The following is a 19828-nucleotide window of genomic DNA, read 5'->3' on the forward strand; positions in this document are numbered from 1 at the left end:
CTCGGACTGAACGAAAGCAGAGGTGCGCTGACATTGTGAAATCGATCGGGCTTGATATATGGTGAAATTAAAATCAGTAGGTGAGGCTGGGGGAGCGGGAGGGGAAGAGGCTCTCCGTCCGCTGTCATAGCCCCCTGCGCCGCGCACGGAGAGCCTCTTCCCCTCCCGCTATTTTTTTTTTTTATCACGATAGGACGATATCTCTGAAAAAGCATATCGTGGAGACCTAATATCGTCACGACGATATATATCGTCATATCGCCCACCCCTAGTTGCAGTATGAATACTTTACTGGTAATCTATAACGCGTCATGAATACAGGCTTTTGCAAAACTTCTTGCAAAATTACTGAAAATTGTTACTGCAAATAGCAACACAGTTAAATTGGCCATAATAAGCGCCACTGAGCAATCTGTTAAACCACAAGGTCCCCGCCGGCGGGAACCCTGTTTGTTTTTTTTCCGCGACACTGTGTCTCAGGGGATCTTAATTTTTAAGAACCTATTAATGTGTTATACCAGATTAACGGGAATAATCTCAGCTAACTGACGATACGAACCATTTTTACCAAAACAAAACACAAGTCTCATAAGAAGCATCTAAATGACCCCTTAGCGAAAAATGCTAACGGACATTGGCACAGAACTCAAGATAAAAGTACCCTAATTACTTATCGTAGCTGCATACAAGATATCCGATTAAAGCTGAGGTTCCACAGATTATTTAGGTATATAGTATCATCACTGAGTCATCCGAACTCGCGACAGGGGAAGCAAACACAGACATCACAACACGTACCTTTACGGAGCTTCTAGGGAGATCGTCTCACCGTAGCTGTCAATCTGATCAAAAGACGTGTTCAATGGCATTAAAACGAGAAAAAACGCGGCTGAATCGGTTAATCCATAGGTTTTTAACGTCTCTGTATAAAAAGATTATTTCATTTATAATCCATAATTCCATTTTTATGTAAAAATCGCAGAGCAAAAGTTAGCTGCTAATGGTAGCCACCAGAGTGGCTGCTGCTTCCGGTCTTGGCTATGCGGCAGTCTAACACACACACATTACCAAATAAGGACTATGTGTGAGTTCCACTCGATTCCATTGGCTCTGACGGTCAGAAAGAGATGTCACATGTCAAAATCCAGCAAGGGGGGCCAGAGATATGGAAAATCCACCCAAATGGCCCCAGAAGAGTTTCTTTTTTGCTAAATCTGTCAAAAGGTCAAATATCACTTGTTTTGCATCAATCTTGATACAGGGTACTTATTATATGTTGTACTTTGGATTCCTAAAGCTTTTAGTCTACTAACCCATAATCCAAGGTTAGTTTTCACTATAAGTAAAACATATTTTTTGGACGGACACTATAATTTATGTTCAATCTGGATTTTCTTTAAAATAAAAAACATCTATATTTATTCTGACTTTTCTACATCCAACTCACAGGTTTATCATTACTTTGAGAAAAAAGATTATTAATATAACCCTTTTAGAAGGGAAGATATGGTCATTTGTTCTGGGAATGTCATTTTCGAGCCTGAAACCTGAAAAACAGGCTCAGGGTTTAACAGGTTGTTTTCTCAAAATGAGTTTTTTCTCCTATTCTGAGTGAGAAATGTCCACTTCTGTAGCACTTACAGTACATACACCAAACCTTCCAGTTGTATTCCTATCAATATTCTCTATGTCTCTATATGCTCTATGATTACTATACGTGTACATTCATAATGTCAGCCGGAGGGAGGGGGGCGGCGCTGCGGAAGAGCAGATTGCGAGTGAGAGGTGCCTGTCTTCGTCCCTTTACAAGCTTCAAAAATGTATTTATCGTGGGATTTTGGAAATAAAAGTTTCATATTCTGAAAGCCAAGACTTTGTTTGTTTAAAATCAAACAAAACACCCGAACCCCGAAAAAATAGTTTTTTACGTAAATCCACGTTTATTTTGAAATGAGCCGTTGCGACTTCCGACTGATTTCGATCGAGCGGGTCACTTATTATTAACACTTTTCATTCAGGGTGGAACCAGAGTAAACCTAACCCTTTTTCCCACGACAACAGTGCAAGTTGTTAAACATGTGTTCAAATCGGGTACCAACTATTTGACCTGCCGCAACCAAGAGCTCCATGAAAATAAGCATAATATGTCCTCTTTAAGAGACGCAGTTGCTGTATCTGGTCGGAGCTGGCAGATGCTACTCCTGGTCAGTCTTCTTTGGGGGGATTGTCAAAGGATAAAGTAACCCAAAGTTTCACAAAAACTGACTGATGCAGCTTTAAAATGTCAGCAGTTCATTGTCAGACAGTAGCAAACCAAAACCCAGGATTTAAAGCAAAGATACATTTATTTAGTTTCATGAAAAATAAAGGAACAAAATGTGTCCTGTTGCCAGGGGCAACCTTAACTAAGTATTGAAGATGAAAAACATCTGGTTTACACTAGTAAGAGTAAGTGTCATGTTTTACTTTCACCTTGAGCAGGGGGATTGAACAGGGAAACCGTTGGGAGAGGGAATGTGGTATCGGGTTACTCAATGGTTCCGTTGACTTTTGGCTCAGTGTTTCCAAAGACGTGGAGCTGGACAGGCATTCCCGCCTTGTGCGGACAAAGAGGCTCTTTCAACAGCAGTAATCCTCTGGAGGAGAGTGCCAACGCTGAGGCCTGCTGCTGGACTGCAGGACACACTAAGGTTCACTCGATCTGCAAGACCTGGGATTTTATTAAAAGTGGATATTTTTCAAAGCTTTTCCGCCTTAGTGTTATAACTCACTTAACTCATGTGTTAGCTTCAGAGCTCTTATATCAGCAGATCAATCTCCATCACAACCTTTTGAACTCCAGGAATTGATGAAGACCATACACTTTGTTATGGGATCGAAAGCTCTGGAAAAGCTAGCAAGAGGAACTTGGTTTAAAAGGGTTTTTTCAGCAATTACTTCAACAATATTAAATATTTGCAGCTTTAGTGCAAAATATACCTTAGTATACTTTTGACAATGGTTTGCATATTCCTCCCTTAAAAGTCAAGAACCTCCAATGGGTTTCCAATATAAATATGATGCTCTTTAACCTTCAAAAAGTCTGAAAATAAAACAGTCCAAGAGGGAAAAGACACACTCTTTGGTTTAACAGTTTACAAGTTGCTTCCATACTGATTGATTGTATATAAGAAGTGGAGGTAGCCATGGTGACGTCACCTATTGGTTTGTGGACTACTGTCTTCAAGCCTCAACTTTGGCATTTTGGAAGATGCCATACAATTTGTTTGGACTCAATATTGACACAATAAGTTTGTACAATTTATTTTCTTGAACTTAAAACCCACCATGAAAGGTTTAAAGTTGTAAGATGAAAACACAAACACAACCTCACTGGACACAACAGCCAAATTGGACAACAATGGTGCATGGGAGCACCCTAATCAACCATCAAGCCTATCCTGCGTTATTATCGTATGTTTTACCACAATTCACTGTATGAATGTCTTGTTGTATTAAAGAGAACTTTCATAGGAGACAGGAAGCAACATTCGCATGAAAGGCAACCTATATACTTCAGTTGGTCGGTTTTCATGATCAGAAACAAATTCATTACCATCCTTAGGTTTTTAAACACAAAGAATACAGTAGTGATCAATTCTACCATAAATGTAGTGAATCAAACTACACCATATAAACCTGACTTGACAAGCATTGAAAACACCCATCTAGTTTAATGTATTAGCTAACCAATAGACACAGTATGAGTGTACTGTCTATTGGTTGGCACTTACACCAACAATAGCGCATTTCTCACCAAAACAACCTGACATCATGTTTCCATCCATACCTCCACCCTAAAGGAGGAGCTTTTACTTCAACATGTACAACACTCATGTACACATTCACAGTGTCACTCACCCCCCCCTCTCTGTCTTCTATCCAGCTCAATGCAATTCGCAACGGTCAACTCCTCCAAAAGTAAGATATCAAATCCATCCAGGGTCCATATCTTAATGCTTCCAACATCCACCCAGCTTATGTAGGAAAGAACATTGTTAGGGCTAAACTATGAAGGGAGTGACAGGGAGGAGTTGAAGACGGGGAGGGAAGGGAGGTGGAGGGGAGGGGAGGGGGGGGTGCTGGAGGCAGCGTGGGATATCCCTTCAGTCATGGAAAGGGATCCAAAGAGCAGACCAAACAGCCCTCTGTGTCTCTTTGTATTGTCCTGTCATTCAGCCTCATTACACTGTGGGGACATTCAACAGCCTCTGGAAACACTTACTGTACTTCCTATTGGAAAACATGCATCATATCACTACTGAATACACACATTCTCTGGCCTGTTACTATGATGGAGAAAGGTTCACTTATGTTAGTAAGGTTGCATGGAAATCATTGTTCTTGTCTGTATGTTCCAGGGGTGGGAGAAGTACTCATATTATTTACTTGAGTAAAAGTAGCAATTATACAGTGTACAATTATTCAGTTACAAGTAAAAGTTCCAAATTTGTACTAAAGTCGAAGTCAAAAGATATATCATTAAATAATAATTGAGTACCCAAAGTAAAATAACTCTTCAGCGAAATGGCCATTTCAAGCACCAGAAATGTTAAAATGATTTAATTCAAATTATTGATGCATTTATGTATTCATCACTTCAATGTTGGGGTTTTATTGAATTACTTTATACACTATGAGATAGCTTAACCAATACTAATATATTATAATAGATGTTCTATGTTTTCATTGAGTATCTTGTTAGATTTAGCAATATCCCTGTGTTATTAGTAATGTGTATTTCATTGTATAGTGTACGACACAACGGTTAGCATAATCAGCACTGTATCTGCACTGGAAAAACTGAAACCTTGACTTAAATTAAATGTATTATAACAACAGATTTCACATTACTTTACTAGGTTAGTTGAAAGCAATAATATTAACTTTAAATAATAAACCTAATACAGTAGTGGGACATTTGTTGACATAACACATTTAAATAAAATCCAGGTTTCAGTTATGATAGTGTGAACTGAAATCCTATCTTAACAGCCAGACTGAAAGTGTCAGTGTGCGTGTGTGTGTGTGTGTGTGTGTGTGTGTGTGTGTGTGTGTGTGTGTGTGTGTGTGTGTGTGTGTGTGTGTGTGTGTGTGTGTGTGTGTGTGTGTGTGTGTGTGTGCGTGTGCGTGCGTATGCGTGCGTGTGTGTGTGTGTCCAAATAGGCCAGGTGAGCAGCAGCAGCCAAAACACCATGACATCATCTTTTACCAGATGGCTGCCTCCCCGCCAAATCCTTTGTTGGCATAGCAACTCCTCAGTGAAAACATTGTGGGTGCGTGTGGGTGTGTGTGTGTGTGTGTGTGTGTGTGTGTGTGTGTGTGTGTGTGTGTGTGTGTGTGTGTGTGTGTGTGTGTGTGTGTGTGTGTGTGTGTGTGTGTGTGTGTGTGTGTGTGTGTGTGTGTGAGACCACTGCAGCATATGGCTTACAGTTGGTTAGATGTTGTAACATGTCACATTATAAGCCACCAGTGTCCCAGACAGTCCTATCAGCGTGTGAGAGAAGAAACGCTTCTCAGAGAAAGGGGGAAAGTAAAGTGAAGTGAGCAGCAGAGAGAATGATGACGTCTTTCTTTGGGATGAATCGCAGGCCCGAAGGCATGTAGCAAATAAAAGACAAAGACAATGAAGGGAGGAAATGATGGGGGAGGAAAAAGAAAGGGAGAGAAATCTGCAGAGGTCATATCCCAGTCTGCAGATGAAAGGCGTTCTGATTGGTTGCCTGCTCTGAGTGTGTGTGCAGAGCTGTAGTGCTGCAGCTGTGGGAATGGCAGATTGTACAGCTGTTTGTGAGAATAACAAAGTGAGCAGTATGAGAGGACATACAGTTATGTCTGTCCCCTGAGCTCCTCATCCTCACTGGGTCTTTCCATCTTAGTAATAAGGTCCTTCAACATGTAAAACAAGGATTTGTATTATCGTAGTTTAGATCATATTCATCTGTTGTGGTAACATTGTGCTCATAGTACAAGATCAATATAAAAGCAACTTTAAATACGCACATTTGGAGTCATGTACGTTCACCTGCGGAAAGTTCAATACTCTACTTTGTGCTCTGCTTTGTTCCGTGAGAGGAAATCTTAGGCTGTAGTCGATAAGTTAAAAGAAAAGTATTTCCCTAATCTCTTCCAATCCCCTTCACTTCTTTATGGGTTTAATTTAGGTGATTAAAGGAAGTGATGGATAATCTGTAAGGTTTCAGGAAAAGACAGTCTGACAGCATTTACACTGCTGCATATTTATACAATGGTGGATGTTATCAGTGTCATTTCAAATGTTTCCAATTCAAGCAATAGTTGGTCGGCATTTTTTATAATTTGCTTTGGTAAAGGATGCTCCAGTGTACCCTATGCTAAAGAATAGTATCTCTTATCATGGCTGACACTTAGATACTTCAAAATCATTTCACTCAGAAAGGAACCTTCTTAAGTAAAAAGGCTTTTGGACGTGCTAAATGCTCCACTTTGTTCACCAGCTAGTCTTTACCTCTCTCTGCTGTGTGCTGCTGGGCAGGTAGGGAACAGTGTGGTATCAGAACTTGTTTCCCAAACCAGCTGCAGCTGGAAACAAGGCTGATAAGAGCGCTGAGGGTGAAGCGAAAACAGTTAACAGTTGGCTGTAAAACCCAAACAATGAGCTGAGAGAAGCTAAAACTCCTGGTAGAGCTTAGAGGAACTGAGTCTGGTGCTAAATCTCTATTGTCTCCTCACTATGAGCAACATTGTTCACATTACATGTAGTAATGTTCCAAGGTTCCATTTTGTTCCAATATTAATACAAAATATGTGAATTCCGCATCTGAATTGTTGTAAAAAATACTTAACTGCAAATGAATATTGTTCTTAAGACTACAGCGGTTATGGTACGTTGACAAGTTGAACAAGAAAGTCGGTGTGCAAACTGAATGTTTATAACAGGTAATAATTTCATTTCAACCTACATGTAACTAATCAGTGCACTATACAATTCATGTTAGTGATCAGAGAGTTGGTTAAAAACCAATTAGGTTAAGTTTAAACTTTTAATCTAATCAGTTACTTATCAGTATCTTAACTTTACATTTTCAGCCCATCAAATGACCTGTAAACAGAACCTTAATCAAGTCAATAGTGCATTCTTTACCATTACAAGGTACATCATCAAAGCGGATCATCCCCCAAGTTCTCCTCTGTATTGCATTTCTTTTATCTGAGATTTGTAAATGAATCGAATAACAACACAACAATAATATTGTCCATTCTGTAGGTAAGTGCACACATTCATCCTGCCCTCAGTTTTTGCTGAAAACAGTCAATTACTGTCACATTAAATGAATGGACACAAGCCAATCAGTGGTTCACACCTACTCCAGTTTACACGGAGGTCAATTATCCCTCAAAGTGCCACACTCTGATATATATTCTCCACCCGGACCCTGATGTAGAAACTGAGCATCTGATGCAAATTCAATTGATGTATCTCTGACTCCTACTCCACATTTAGCACCAACCACCTGCCAGCTAATTGCTCATTTTCCTTTTCATTCATTTTCCATGGCTCTTGCACTAAGCAGCAATAATGCTCTGAAATTACAAGCTTATTACAATCCTACAAGGTCGTCTCGTTCCAGGAAAATCTGTGACATCCAAGGTCGACAGTATCGCTAACAGCAGAAGTGGCACCCAGAGGAGGCATTAGGAGCAAACACAGGGGAGCCAGTGAGAGAACGGGTCTGGATGGATGTTGAGTGTTGGGTTGAGGGTGATGGAGTAGGGGGGGGGGGGGGGGGGGGGCTCTAGATAGAGTGCCTCTGTGCTGGCCTGATTATGCTCTCAACAGAATGAGCTCACATAACAAAGGATTTATTATCACTAGCTGGAGAGTTGCTGCGGTCTGGGAACTCTGCACAGCCGTTTTCTCTGCCAAGCGCCCGAAAAATGTGGCCCAGCTCTGCTTTGGTCGGGAGGTTCAAACAACAACGAACCCTGTATGGGTCTCTCTCTCACTCGGCCTATGAAGCAGCCAGTGTTTCAGGGGGGTGGGAAGAGCCAGAGATTATTTGACTGACACTCATATGCCCATGCTTTGCAGTTTTCCCTTCAATCTCCAACGTCTTTCCTCCAGGTACAGCAACAGGTCCATCTGTGCTAAGAGGGTTAAGTGATTATAGGGTGCTTATGACTAAATTCAAAATTAGGATATGGATTGTTTAAAATGGGAATATGTAATGTTTTATAAAATAATTAACATAAGACAAGTTTAATCAAATCAAAGTTCCAAATCTCAATTTAATGCAATTTGGCAGTGATTCCTAGATTTTAGTACTCATACTCCAATTGACCATAGTCCTTCATTTGAAACAAAATATATGTCATATTTTAAGTTGTTTTTTACATGTAGGCTACAGATAAAAAAAAAGATTAGCTGTAATAACTCAAATATTTTCTGAAAATTATTTTGTTGGAAGTGAAAATGTGACAAAGTTTGAACTTAACAACAAGGTTACATTAGCATTAGCCAAACGCAAAGGGATTGTTGCTAGTTCCGAGTTGAGCTGCTAAGCGGTGTCATTTCTAGCAATAAAATCCACACTCAGAAAATGTTTCAGAACCATTGCAGTAAATGGTGTAGCTGCTACTGTATATGCAATATGACAACTAGCTAACTGTGGCTAATGTTAGCAATCATTAGATGTTTTAAAGTTTTGCTAAAACTAATTTCTCCTGGTTGCAAGTGAACCGGTGTTGATTAAAAATGTATTTCTACTTATGAATGCCACCATCATTTAACATCAATAAGAATATCAGTTATTCTAAAGTAATACCATCAACATTAACAAACAAAGCAGACACGTGATTTTGCTCACATAGCTAGCATAACAAGCTAAAACTATGCTAACATCAAGTTGATATCACAAACATTGTATTGAAATTCAACGATCTACGTCATTACAGTGAGCAGAATCCACCTGACCAGCACAGCCTACACTATTGTGTCTGCTACTGATAACAAAGGACATACTGAAGAAACATCCAGAAGATCCCACCCAGGACAAATACAATGCTAGTCTTATATGGATGATTTCTGATTAATATAAGCAGCATGGTTATTTTTAAGGTTTATGGATACATTCTTGGTTTATCATAGTAAAAACACATACAGTATGCAGTATGGGTATGGAACATTTCATATACTGTACGTCCTCCAATCAAAACTACCAACCCTATTCTCATGACCTCATGTATTTAGTCAATGATAGTAGTAGCACTCATAGTTATTACACTGTATCAAACCACTGGACAACATAACCAAATGTCACTCTAACTAGGGCAAAAATACAATAGGATAAAAAAAGTACAGCACATTAGCCACCTCCATAACTTATCAAGCGTTAGTAACGTATTAATTGAGTAATTGTTATTCAAAAATGTATCACAGAAACTCATTTTGATGTGCCTATTCTGTAACATTTGGTTCTGTTTGACATTATGAGAAGCTTCTGCCTTTTTATATGAAATGTGTCAAGTGTCTACTTTACCTGATGGAGTGGTGGGTGGGTGTGTTGGGTGGGGCGGTCCAGTAACACCACAGCACTAAACACACTGCTGCTGCTCATAAAGACGAGATGGGTGCATAAACTGCTGCAGAGAAAAATACAAAACTCTGACTAGGATCCAAAGAGGAAGCTCCTTTCTTTGTTGTGTTCCCCCCTCCTCTCTCTCTGTTTTGTCGTAAGGGTCTCTCACTCACTGCCTCTTCTGAACACACATATACACACACACACACACACACACACACACACACACACACACACACACACACACACACACACACACACACACACACACACACACACACACACACACACACACACACACACACACACACACACACACACACACACACACACACACACACACACACACTGTCTCTCGCTGTCATAACACACACTGGGCTAAAGCCATGTGGCTGCTGACACACACTGTCTGCTGCTGCTAGTCCCCTCCCTCTCTCTCTTTCACTCCCTTTCTCTTTCTTGCCATCACACACACACACACGCCTCTCTCTCCCTCTCTCTCTGAGGTGTTCCTGTCCGGTCAGCCTCGCCCCAACACGCTGACACAAGGCGCTCATTCTTTTGGATAAAGAAGTGCTGTGTTGTTCATGAATAGCTGCAGAAATGTTCACCTTAAACATGACTGGAAGGTAAACAAGGTCGTGAAAAAGAGTGGAAACAAGTGCATTTATTCTCTCACACTGGAACTACTGTGAGTCATATTTTCCTACATGTTCAACTCACCAGCGTGAGGTCGATTCTACGCTGGTTTATTCTAATTTACGAGCTGAGGTATCGTAGCCATGTGTTAACAAATACTAGCTCTGGCAGCCTTTCCTGGACTATTTTAACAAACTCCCCTGTGCCAGTCTGACTGCATGACTCCCCCCCCCCCCCGACCCTTTTATTTACTGTTTATTTTAATTTTATTTATTTAAGTGCATCTCTGTGGGTGTGTATATGTATATATATATATTTGTATGTGCGTGTATATATGCTTGCACATTATATGTACTGTAATGACATTTTGATTTGTGGTACAAATGTAATCACACATCTGCATTTTCATGTGCCCTGTTCTGTTTTGATATAAGTGAAAATCAATAAAAAAAAGATGAAATATTCTAATTTACATTCTGTTCCAAGTTACATGCTACTCCAAGTACATGTATAATTTAAGGTTTCCCTATTATACTGTTTTTCATCAATATATTATAGGTCTCAGATATATACAAAACATGTCTCTGAAGTGTTTGGCTCCAAATACCAAAGAGATCATTGCAGCATTACCCATAATCCCCTCTGTTTCAGCCCTGGTTCAAAAGTGCTGATTCTGTGTCTGTTATTTTAGATGAAAATAAGGAGCCACTCCCCACGCCCCTCTGAGAGATATTTGGTTAAAAAGAAGTTAGGGATGCACGATATTGGTTTTTTGAAACCGATACCGATACCGATAACTTCCTGCTTCTCAAGACCGATACCGATAATAAAAACAATTTTTACGCCATTAATTATTTTAACGCATGTGTATTTTTTTTCCTTGGCCGCCCCGTAGTTTCAGAGCGCATCGAGTTTAAAATACCATCTACAAGCTGATGCTGACAGCCCCGCTCCTGCCGCCCGCTTGTGGCAGACCACACTTCCACGCTCACCGGCAGGCACCGACTGGCCATCTGGAGGACCGGGAGGGTGTGTGTATGTGTGGCCCGAGAGAGCGAGAGAGAGACCTTACTTGCATTGTTGTTGTTAGCATCTGGTGCTAGCTAGCTGTGCTAACGGATATAAGGAGCTGTTTAAATGAAAACAGAGGAGCGACATTTTGCCACAACTGCACACACGCACACACACACACACACACACACACACACACACACACACACTTTGTATTGTATTATTGTCTTCGTACGCTTTTAACACACCATCGTAGCGATGGCGATGTTTCAGGTGACTGATCAGGTTCGAAGTATTAGGGAGCGCTGGATTTGTGAAGAACTCCCCTCTTCCTAAACCACTAATACCACAGTACTGGCAACACGGGAGGAGCCGAGTGAAAAACAAGCGCCCCTCATCCCAATCCACCCACACCGCAGTATTTTTTTCTTTTTTTTTACCCAAAAAATATATTTTATATTATCGGGGCTATTAATACTGGTATCGGGTTTATCGGGATGACGTCATAATTCCTAATATCGGACCGATAATTATCGTGCATCCCTAAAAAGAACACAATGGTGCTCTAGGAGGAGATTCAGGTGATAAGGGGGGGGGGGGGGGGGGTGATTGGCTAATGGTTACACAAGCCAAAAATCGTTATGACATCATAAAGTGGCCAAAATCTGATCAGCTCATTTTCAGACAGGTTTTTATAGAAATGGATCAGGACAAAAAGTGAGCGAATTTTTTTTCCTGAAACTTTCAGAATCTCTTTACACAGAGTTGATGTAGAAGAGACATGAAAAAGTGGATTTTGCAGAATAGGTCCCCTTTAAAGACATTAAATGTAGGGTTTGGAATTAGTATTGAAGTGCACAACTATCAACATTTGTACATGTGTAAAAGAACATGAAAATATGCAGGTACTCAAAAGACCTAAGTTGTTGTTATATTGATGGTGGTGTAGAGCGCTGCACATCACTCAGGTGGGTTGACAATATTGACTATGCATGAATATGATTTACACAAGTTACAAACTGATCCAACTACATCATCTACTCTGTGCCCTGTATGAAGACATCCTCTGTAATGTTAGTCTACCTAACATATATATTTTTTTATGTGTCACCTGTTTGTGAGTCACATTAGATTTGAGAGTTTTGACAAGAGACTATACACTGGAGGATGTTGCATGTCCCTGTGCAATGTATCCTCTGCTCGTATAATGTCTTGTGAAAAGTTATTAGGGAATCTTCCAGCGTCTTTCTATGGATGTCTAGCAACAGGAGCGATCAGTATGTGCAAGCCCATGCAGTGCTAACCCTGTTTGTGCAACCAAACTACTAGGTAAGGTTTGGAAAAATATCATGGTTAAGGTTAAAACAACTGTAGAAGTTGTTTCCCTTAGGTACGAAACCAAACTAGTTTTCAGAACAGAAGTCTCCCAGCTAATGGTATTGCAATGATAAACCCCCTGTGGCTCAAAAAGTATTTTTCCATAGTTCATTATAAAAGAGGTCTTTTACACCTTTGAAGGACACTCTACAGTCAGTTACCACTCTGATAATCTGTGACGTCATCACAATGAAAAGTCTATGGGCTGAGGGCAGGACCAGTGGGAGAAAAACGAATACAAATATTTAGTGTGTTCAGGATGTTGTGGGTTACTAAAGAATTGATCGCATACGTTTTATGTGATTGTTGCCATCAGAGAACATTTGCAGATGTTATTGACTGTGACCCCTATGTTGGCTTTATGCTATAGAAAATCGACATATATAGAATATGATGTCCTTAGAGAGTCAATTTCAAGGATGGGGCCACACAAATATATACATCCACAATGTAACAGAGTGTACTCTGCAGAGTTATGGATACACAAAAGTAAAATCAAACTGTCACAATACTAAAAAAACGGATTCACATACAGTAGCTTCAAAAAGGGCTAAAGTAAGAATGTCTTTCAGAATCTTCAGTACTTTGTGAAGCCAAGGAGAGATGCATACTCTCATCAAAGTGGTTCCTCACTAACCTACCTCTTATCTGGGTCCAGAGTGTCTCCACTATAATATCATAAAGCCTGAATTCCAGCTGAAACCACTGTGTGTATATGTGTTGTTCTGCAAATGTCCCTATCTGGAAAAGCTTCTTTTTCAATTATATGACAAACTGTAAATGCGGAACATTCCTAAAAGGCTGGGTGGGATTCATCATGATTTAAATAAAGTATACTCATTCTCTGTCAGCCTAAATAACACAGCTGGGCTGTACCAGAGAAAAACATCCCAACCAAAGACTGGCTGGCGTAGTCAAACTGATGTAGTTATGGCAGCTGCTGGGAAGTAAGTAGTCTCCTTAGCAGACACTTTAAAATGCACAGATGATTTAGTTAATTTATTTATAGTGTCGTGGACAGTCTCCATCGATGAACTGTCACAAAAACAGTAAATGGAGCAGCTTTAGCCGACATGGCTAATTTCCAGCTGTTGTCCAGATGGTAATAGACACCCTTAAAATCACAATATATTAACAGCATTAGTTGTAAAAAAAATATAAAATAAAATAAAAAGGATGAAAGACAAGTAGATACAGGCGAAAGGATAAGAGAGGATAAAAGAGAACAATAAACAACACACGTTACTACATACAGCACATGTCACATATAGCACATCACATAACAGAAACGAGGGGCAACATCCATGATCACAACATGTAACACAACATGTAGCACTCACACCATACTCAACACAGACAGGTGTAGTTCTCAGTGAACCATGTTTTTAAGTGAGCTGTGAAGGTGGTATGTACATGTATGTCTTTGATTTGAGTGGGTAGAGAATTCCAGTTTTGTATTGCTGTGACCGAGAATGATGACTGGCCAAAAGTACTCTTCCTGAATGGGACTGATAGGTCGCCACGTGTGGTCCGTCTGGTGTTGTTACGTTGAGTAACCAATGAGCTAAGAGGTGGAGGGGCTGTATTGTACAGGACTTAGTAAACCAGAACGATGTTCCTATACTTTATTAAATCTTCCCAACTCAGGATGTTATGCTTGTTGAGGATGGTACAGTGATGGGAGCGGTTAGGTTTCCGGTCCAGTACTTTGAGGGTTTGCTTGTACAGGGTTGCTAGTGGCTTCAGTGTGGAGCTGTTAGTTTGCCCCCAGCTTGTGAGACAGTATGTAAGATGTGACATGGTCATGGCATTCATGTATCATTTGGCAGAATGCAATGTCATTGTGTTTCTAATGTATTTAAAATTTGCTAGGCTAACTTTGACTTGTGTTTTGAATGTTAAATTAGAGTCAATAATGATTCCAAGGTACTTAACCTGAGGCACAATGTTAATATGTTCACCTGAGATGCTTATATTGGACACAATGTTGCATTTTCTTTTTGTGAAAAACATTCCTACTGTTTTGTTGACATTAAGATGAAGACAGGATCGGTGTAGCCAGCTAGTGATCAGCACTAAAGCTGAGGTCAGTTTATCAGCAGCCTTTTGCTTTGTATTGGCATGCACATATATCACAGTGTCATCGGCATATAGCTGTGTTTCCACATCAGGACAGACAGCTGCTGCAATAGCATTGTTAATCACTACTGCAATGTCTGACCACCATTTCCAATTGTTTAGCAAAGTTACAACAATGCATGACTCCTGTTCTTCCTATAGCATCAGTATTTATGTATTTCATCAACAGGATATAGTGGCTGGTTCACACTTCTATTGAAAATATACTTTGATTCCTATTGATATCAATAAACCATACTTTTATAGTGCTTTGCTGTGGGGTTCATGTTTCTGCCAGCAGATCTTTTCACCAGATTAGCGTCACAGCCTTGCAAGATGCACGAAAATGAACATGTGTGCAGTTAAACCTAGAATGAGGGTTGAGTTCAAAGATGCCATGTTCCGAGCAAGAGGGTCAGAGGTATGGGATACGAAGCAGGGAGTGGGCCATTAATACCCTGACTTTACGCCCTGGCTGGTGTGTGCATTGGAAGAGTGTCCCTTTGTTTTATTGGCCCTTGCGTTGCAGTTAGTAAACATACAAAAACAATTTGGCTAGTTTAAGGAAAAAGATTATGGTTTGGGTTAAAATAAACTTTGGCCATAAGGTCATGTGACTCAGTGGCCCAATTCCCGGTTATGTTTAACATTCAAACTCCAGGTTCCATTTCTAATCCAATTCAGGGTTCCAATTCCACATTTAAGTCAATTTTCTAATCCCAATTCCTGGTTACAATTTGACATCCATTTGCAATTCCACATTCCAATGACCAGGTTCCAATTCTAGGTTTCAATTCCACATTTCAAATATGGAGGTAGATCTATAAATTCAAATTGGATTTCTCAGCTGGCAGTTTGTGCTAAAGACATAGGACGAGTTCAGGTTCCCAATCCAGGCTTCATATCCAATTTATTATTCCAAGGCCATGTTCCAATTCCACATTGCAATTCCAGGTTCCATTTTGAAATTCAACAATCCAATTCCCGGTTCAGAGGTTCAGCGAAGCAACACCACTTGGTTAGTTTTAGAAAAAGGATCACGGTTTGGGTTGAAATAAACTTTGGATTTACGGTCATGGTGACTCAGAGACATGACATCACATGACATAAACAAAACCAAAATGTAGCTTTTGGTTTCACAAGAGACTAGAACACATCTCATGGGTTAATGGACATTTAACACAGGACTAACACTAATACAAAATCAAAGAGCTGACACAATTATAAATGAATTATTCAACTATGAACTTAAATCAAGGCAGTCTGACAGTGTCACATCACAGTATTCATCCCGCAACAACAAGATTGCCTTAAGCAACTAAAGAAATCATGCAGGGAATGTACAAAAAGAAGCAACAAGTGCATCTTTGAAGTGTCCTTTGTATGGATGTGTCTGCATGCAGAGACGATAAGCAACATGACACGGCAATACGCCTCAAATTTCCTTGTTGGAGCGGTAAAAAAGCACCAGACATGCAGTGTGACCAGCTTGCAGGTAAACCACCGGGGGTCAAAGGTACATTTATCTTTTATGTGAACACACACACACACACACACACACACACACACACACACACACACACACACACACACACACACACACACACACACACACACACACACACACACACACACACACACACACACACACACACACACACACACACACACACACACACACACACACACACCCTTTCACTTAGCATAAACAGACGTCAGAGACAGTAAAAGCTCTCTCTCCTTTCATCTTTAATGAAAAGCATATTTGGCTCTGCTCCCCTCCTCCCCATACTCCACACCAGCACCCACGCAGCCATTCAGGTCCTTTATAGAAACATACAGTGTGCAGCGCTGCAGGGCTGAGCTGAGGGAAACGCTCATTATGAACATCAAAGCCCCTCGATGGGCGCTGACTTGATCCTTTGAGATGATTGGAGTATCTCACTCAGGCAACAAAAAGCTCGGACGTATCTGCGCGGGATGCACATTCAACTACCCAGCGATTCAGGGCCGGCAGGGGGGGGAGGAATGTAAAGATTTTTGAAGGAAGTGGGTCATCATTTTTTGCAAGGATGTGCTTGCAGTTGACGGGTGGGGGATCAGACTCCCACATGTTGCACCCGGGCCCCGGGGCCATGCTGAAGGTAGCTGCGGCTCTGTTGTGTGCCACCACAGAAACAGCTCATTGAACAACACTATCACCGAGTGACTGAGGATTCCTACAATAACTTCCACGTCAATCTGCATGTCATGCTCCATCTCTCAACTTGACATGTTGTTCGCGTGTTTTCACGACGGCCAGCAGGGATTTATGGAGACAACCGTCTGGGAGTGCTGCTGTTCTGACGGATTACTGAGTTTAGCTGCAGGCATTTTCTTTATGGTGGTGTTTGAGACAGAGAGCAGGGGAACAGAAGGACTCTAGTGCCACCTACTGTTGATCCTGTGACCTGCTTCAACACTCAGGAGAAATCAGTGGTAACACATATGGCATTTACTTTCAATAAACGTTTGATAATAAACTATTTAGATTAAACTAAATGACTTTATTTTCTGCAAAGATTATAGCATTTGATGTGCATAAGAGACACTGTTTCTTTAATGAAGGTATAATATGGGACTATTTTCGCTTTTAAAACGTCTCAAAACAAAGACCTATGTGATATTTATTGTTGAGTTGAGTAATCTTTTCAACAATTTTTTCAACCTAAGGAAATTCTACAATTGTGTAGTAGACACACATTCCCATGATCCCACAAATTCCCAGGTCACATAAGAATGGTTATTTTAGATGGTTTTTTCGACAGATCTTGGTTTCAGGAAGTGAACTGAGTGTGGATGTTGAGAGTCAGACAGAATGTATGAGGGGGTGCGAGGAGAGACAAACAAAGAGCTGCTGACCTGCTGCTGTTTGAACGCTCACACTGAGGAATTTCCACACACAGGTATAGATTTCACCCAAGATCCTCTCTGTCTCTCTCTGCTCTTAATACAGACAGGTAGACATAATAGCACAACATGGTTCCTTCGTAAAGTAAACAGAAAAGTATAATCCATGCCTGCATGGTTCTAATGTAGGTTATGGTGCTCCAAACAACCATTTGCAAAGGCTATGTGATGCTAGAAATACATGTACCAGAGCTCTGATTGGGCATTTGTGCGCAGTGTAAGCAACTTCACGAGTTTCTGATAAGTAGCCAAGTCACAGGATTGATGGACCTTTGTTTGTTACTCTCCTCACACCCCCCTCATACATTCTGCCTGACACTCAAGATCCACGCTCACTTCACTTCATAAGCCAATTTAGAAAGAAATCAACTTGTAAGTTTCAGGAAACCTTTTTAGTTTTGCAATTGAAAGTGTTCCGTGCTTGTGACATGATTTAAGAGTTAATCTAGAAAAAGTCCGTTTTTTGTTTTAAGGCCTTACTTCGCTTCGGTGTCCTTTCAAGGGACTTTGCCTTGCGTGAGAATGAAGGATACAACAGACATGCCTTTCATAAATGCATGTAAATATTTCATTTAGATACCATGAAAAGGATCAATTGTAATACATTGTTTTATGAAAGTCATCACAGAAATGCAATTGACTACAAAGAGGCACAAACACATCGCAAAATTACTACATGAAAATCTAAAATAACAAAATTACCACAAAGAGACCCCGGAAATCTGAGGGTAAAATTGCAAAATGATTACAAAACTACCACAAAAAGATGTACAATTATTACAAATAGATTAATGACAAAGATACTTAAAATGACTAAAAGTAAACTATTTCATTCAATTCAATTCAAAACCTTTATTTATCCAGGTAAAATCCCATTGAGATCAATGATCTCTTTTTCAAGGGAGTCCTGCAGCAGTAGGTTCCACAAGAAGACATACAAACATAAACAACAGAACAACAAAAGGACATCATACAGCACAATGTACAGGGATTACAATTTACATATTTAACCACATGTACAGGTACCAACAGCATCTGATTTTGTAGCATCCAACCGAGCTTTAAAAACATGTAGTGGTACTAGCTTGGTAATGTTCCATTCTTTTTGCAGACTGTTCCATGTTAGTGGAGCTGCACATCTAAAAGCTTTCTTCCCTAAGACAGTCCTAGCACTTGGCACATTTAATAAAACCACAGCATGCGATCTCAGGCAATAAGTACTTTCAATTCGCAGAGAGATCAGGGAGCAGACATAAGATGGTAGTTTATCCAACATGGCTTTGTAAATGAAAAAGTACCAGTGACTGAGCCTCCGTACAGTAAGTGATGGCAAAACCGCCTTGGTATACAGGGTACAGTGATGCGGAAGTGCTTTACAATTTGTCAAAAATCTCAGTGCACTGTGATACGCAGCATCTAACTTGCGATATTTAATCGTAGGTGTCTTGTATATGTAGACAGAGTGAGGGGCCGCTAACATGTCTGTGCCCAGGGGCCCGTTATCTTGCAATCCACCCATGTGTAAAAGTCAGTGTTGGTTCCTTAGACAGAACTTCTCAACCCACTACTGTGCAGGAGGCACTGCTGAATGTGACTTGCTTTTTCTCCCAACTCTAAGTTGATAAGTGAACATACAGTAGGACAACTCTTCTGCACCATCTTATCATGTATACATATATTCCAAAATACAGGTTTATCTGATCAATGATATCACCTAATCTAAATATCATATCATTTTCAGGTTCATATTAGTATTTAGTGCCTCTGTCTACTGTGACATGATTCCATGCTTTAATGTTCAAAACATGTTTAATTGTTCTCATACTGCCTTTACTGCAGCACCTCTTTTCCCCCTCTGTCTGAAACCAGAGCCCAGTCTGCTCTGATTGGTTAGCTCTGTTGCGATTGGTCAACCACTTAGGGATGTCCCGCCCCTTAGCCTATCACGTACAATGTGTTGGGGCGCTAGCCAAGAGAAGCACAAATGTTACATATTGATGTCACTATGTTGCGGAAGTAAACAAAGGAGTCCAATGGAGGCGTTCAAGGCTGGAGGGAACGTTGGGATTTTAGCCTTGGCAGACCATTTACATAAACCTATATAAAACACCACAGGAAAGGGAAAACCCTAAAAAGCA

General features: G+C 40.4%; 1 protein-coding gene across 2 annotated transcripts in view; it reads right to left on the reverse strand.

Moving 5' to 3' along the window:
- The window catches only part of phldb1b (pleckstrin homology-like domain, family B, member 1b), a 131431-nt gene extending 121582 nt beyond the window's left edge, over positions 1-9849 (reverse strand). Inside the window, exon 1 of one of the 2 annotated variants that reach the window (XM_071205330.1) lies at positions 9558-9849. In XM_071205330.1, the coding sequence (XP_071061431.1) occupies positions 9558-9635 (78 nt within the window). In that variant the 5' untranslated portion in view covers positions 9636-9849. The remainder of the gene's footprint in view (positions 1-9557) is intronic. The other variant, XM_034097025.2, reaches the window with a different exon arrangement.
- Positions 9850-19828: the final 9979 nt, after the last annotated feature.

The sequence above is a fragment of the Pseudochaenichthys georgianus genome, chromosome 13 (genome assembly GCF_902827115.2).
Source record: "Pseudochaenichthys georgianus chromosome 13, fPseGeo1.2, whole genome shotgun sequence".
NCBI lineage: Eukaryota > Metazoa > Chordata > Actinopteri > Perciformes > Channichthyidae > Pseudochaenichthys > Pseudochaenichthys georgianus.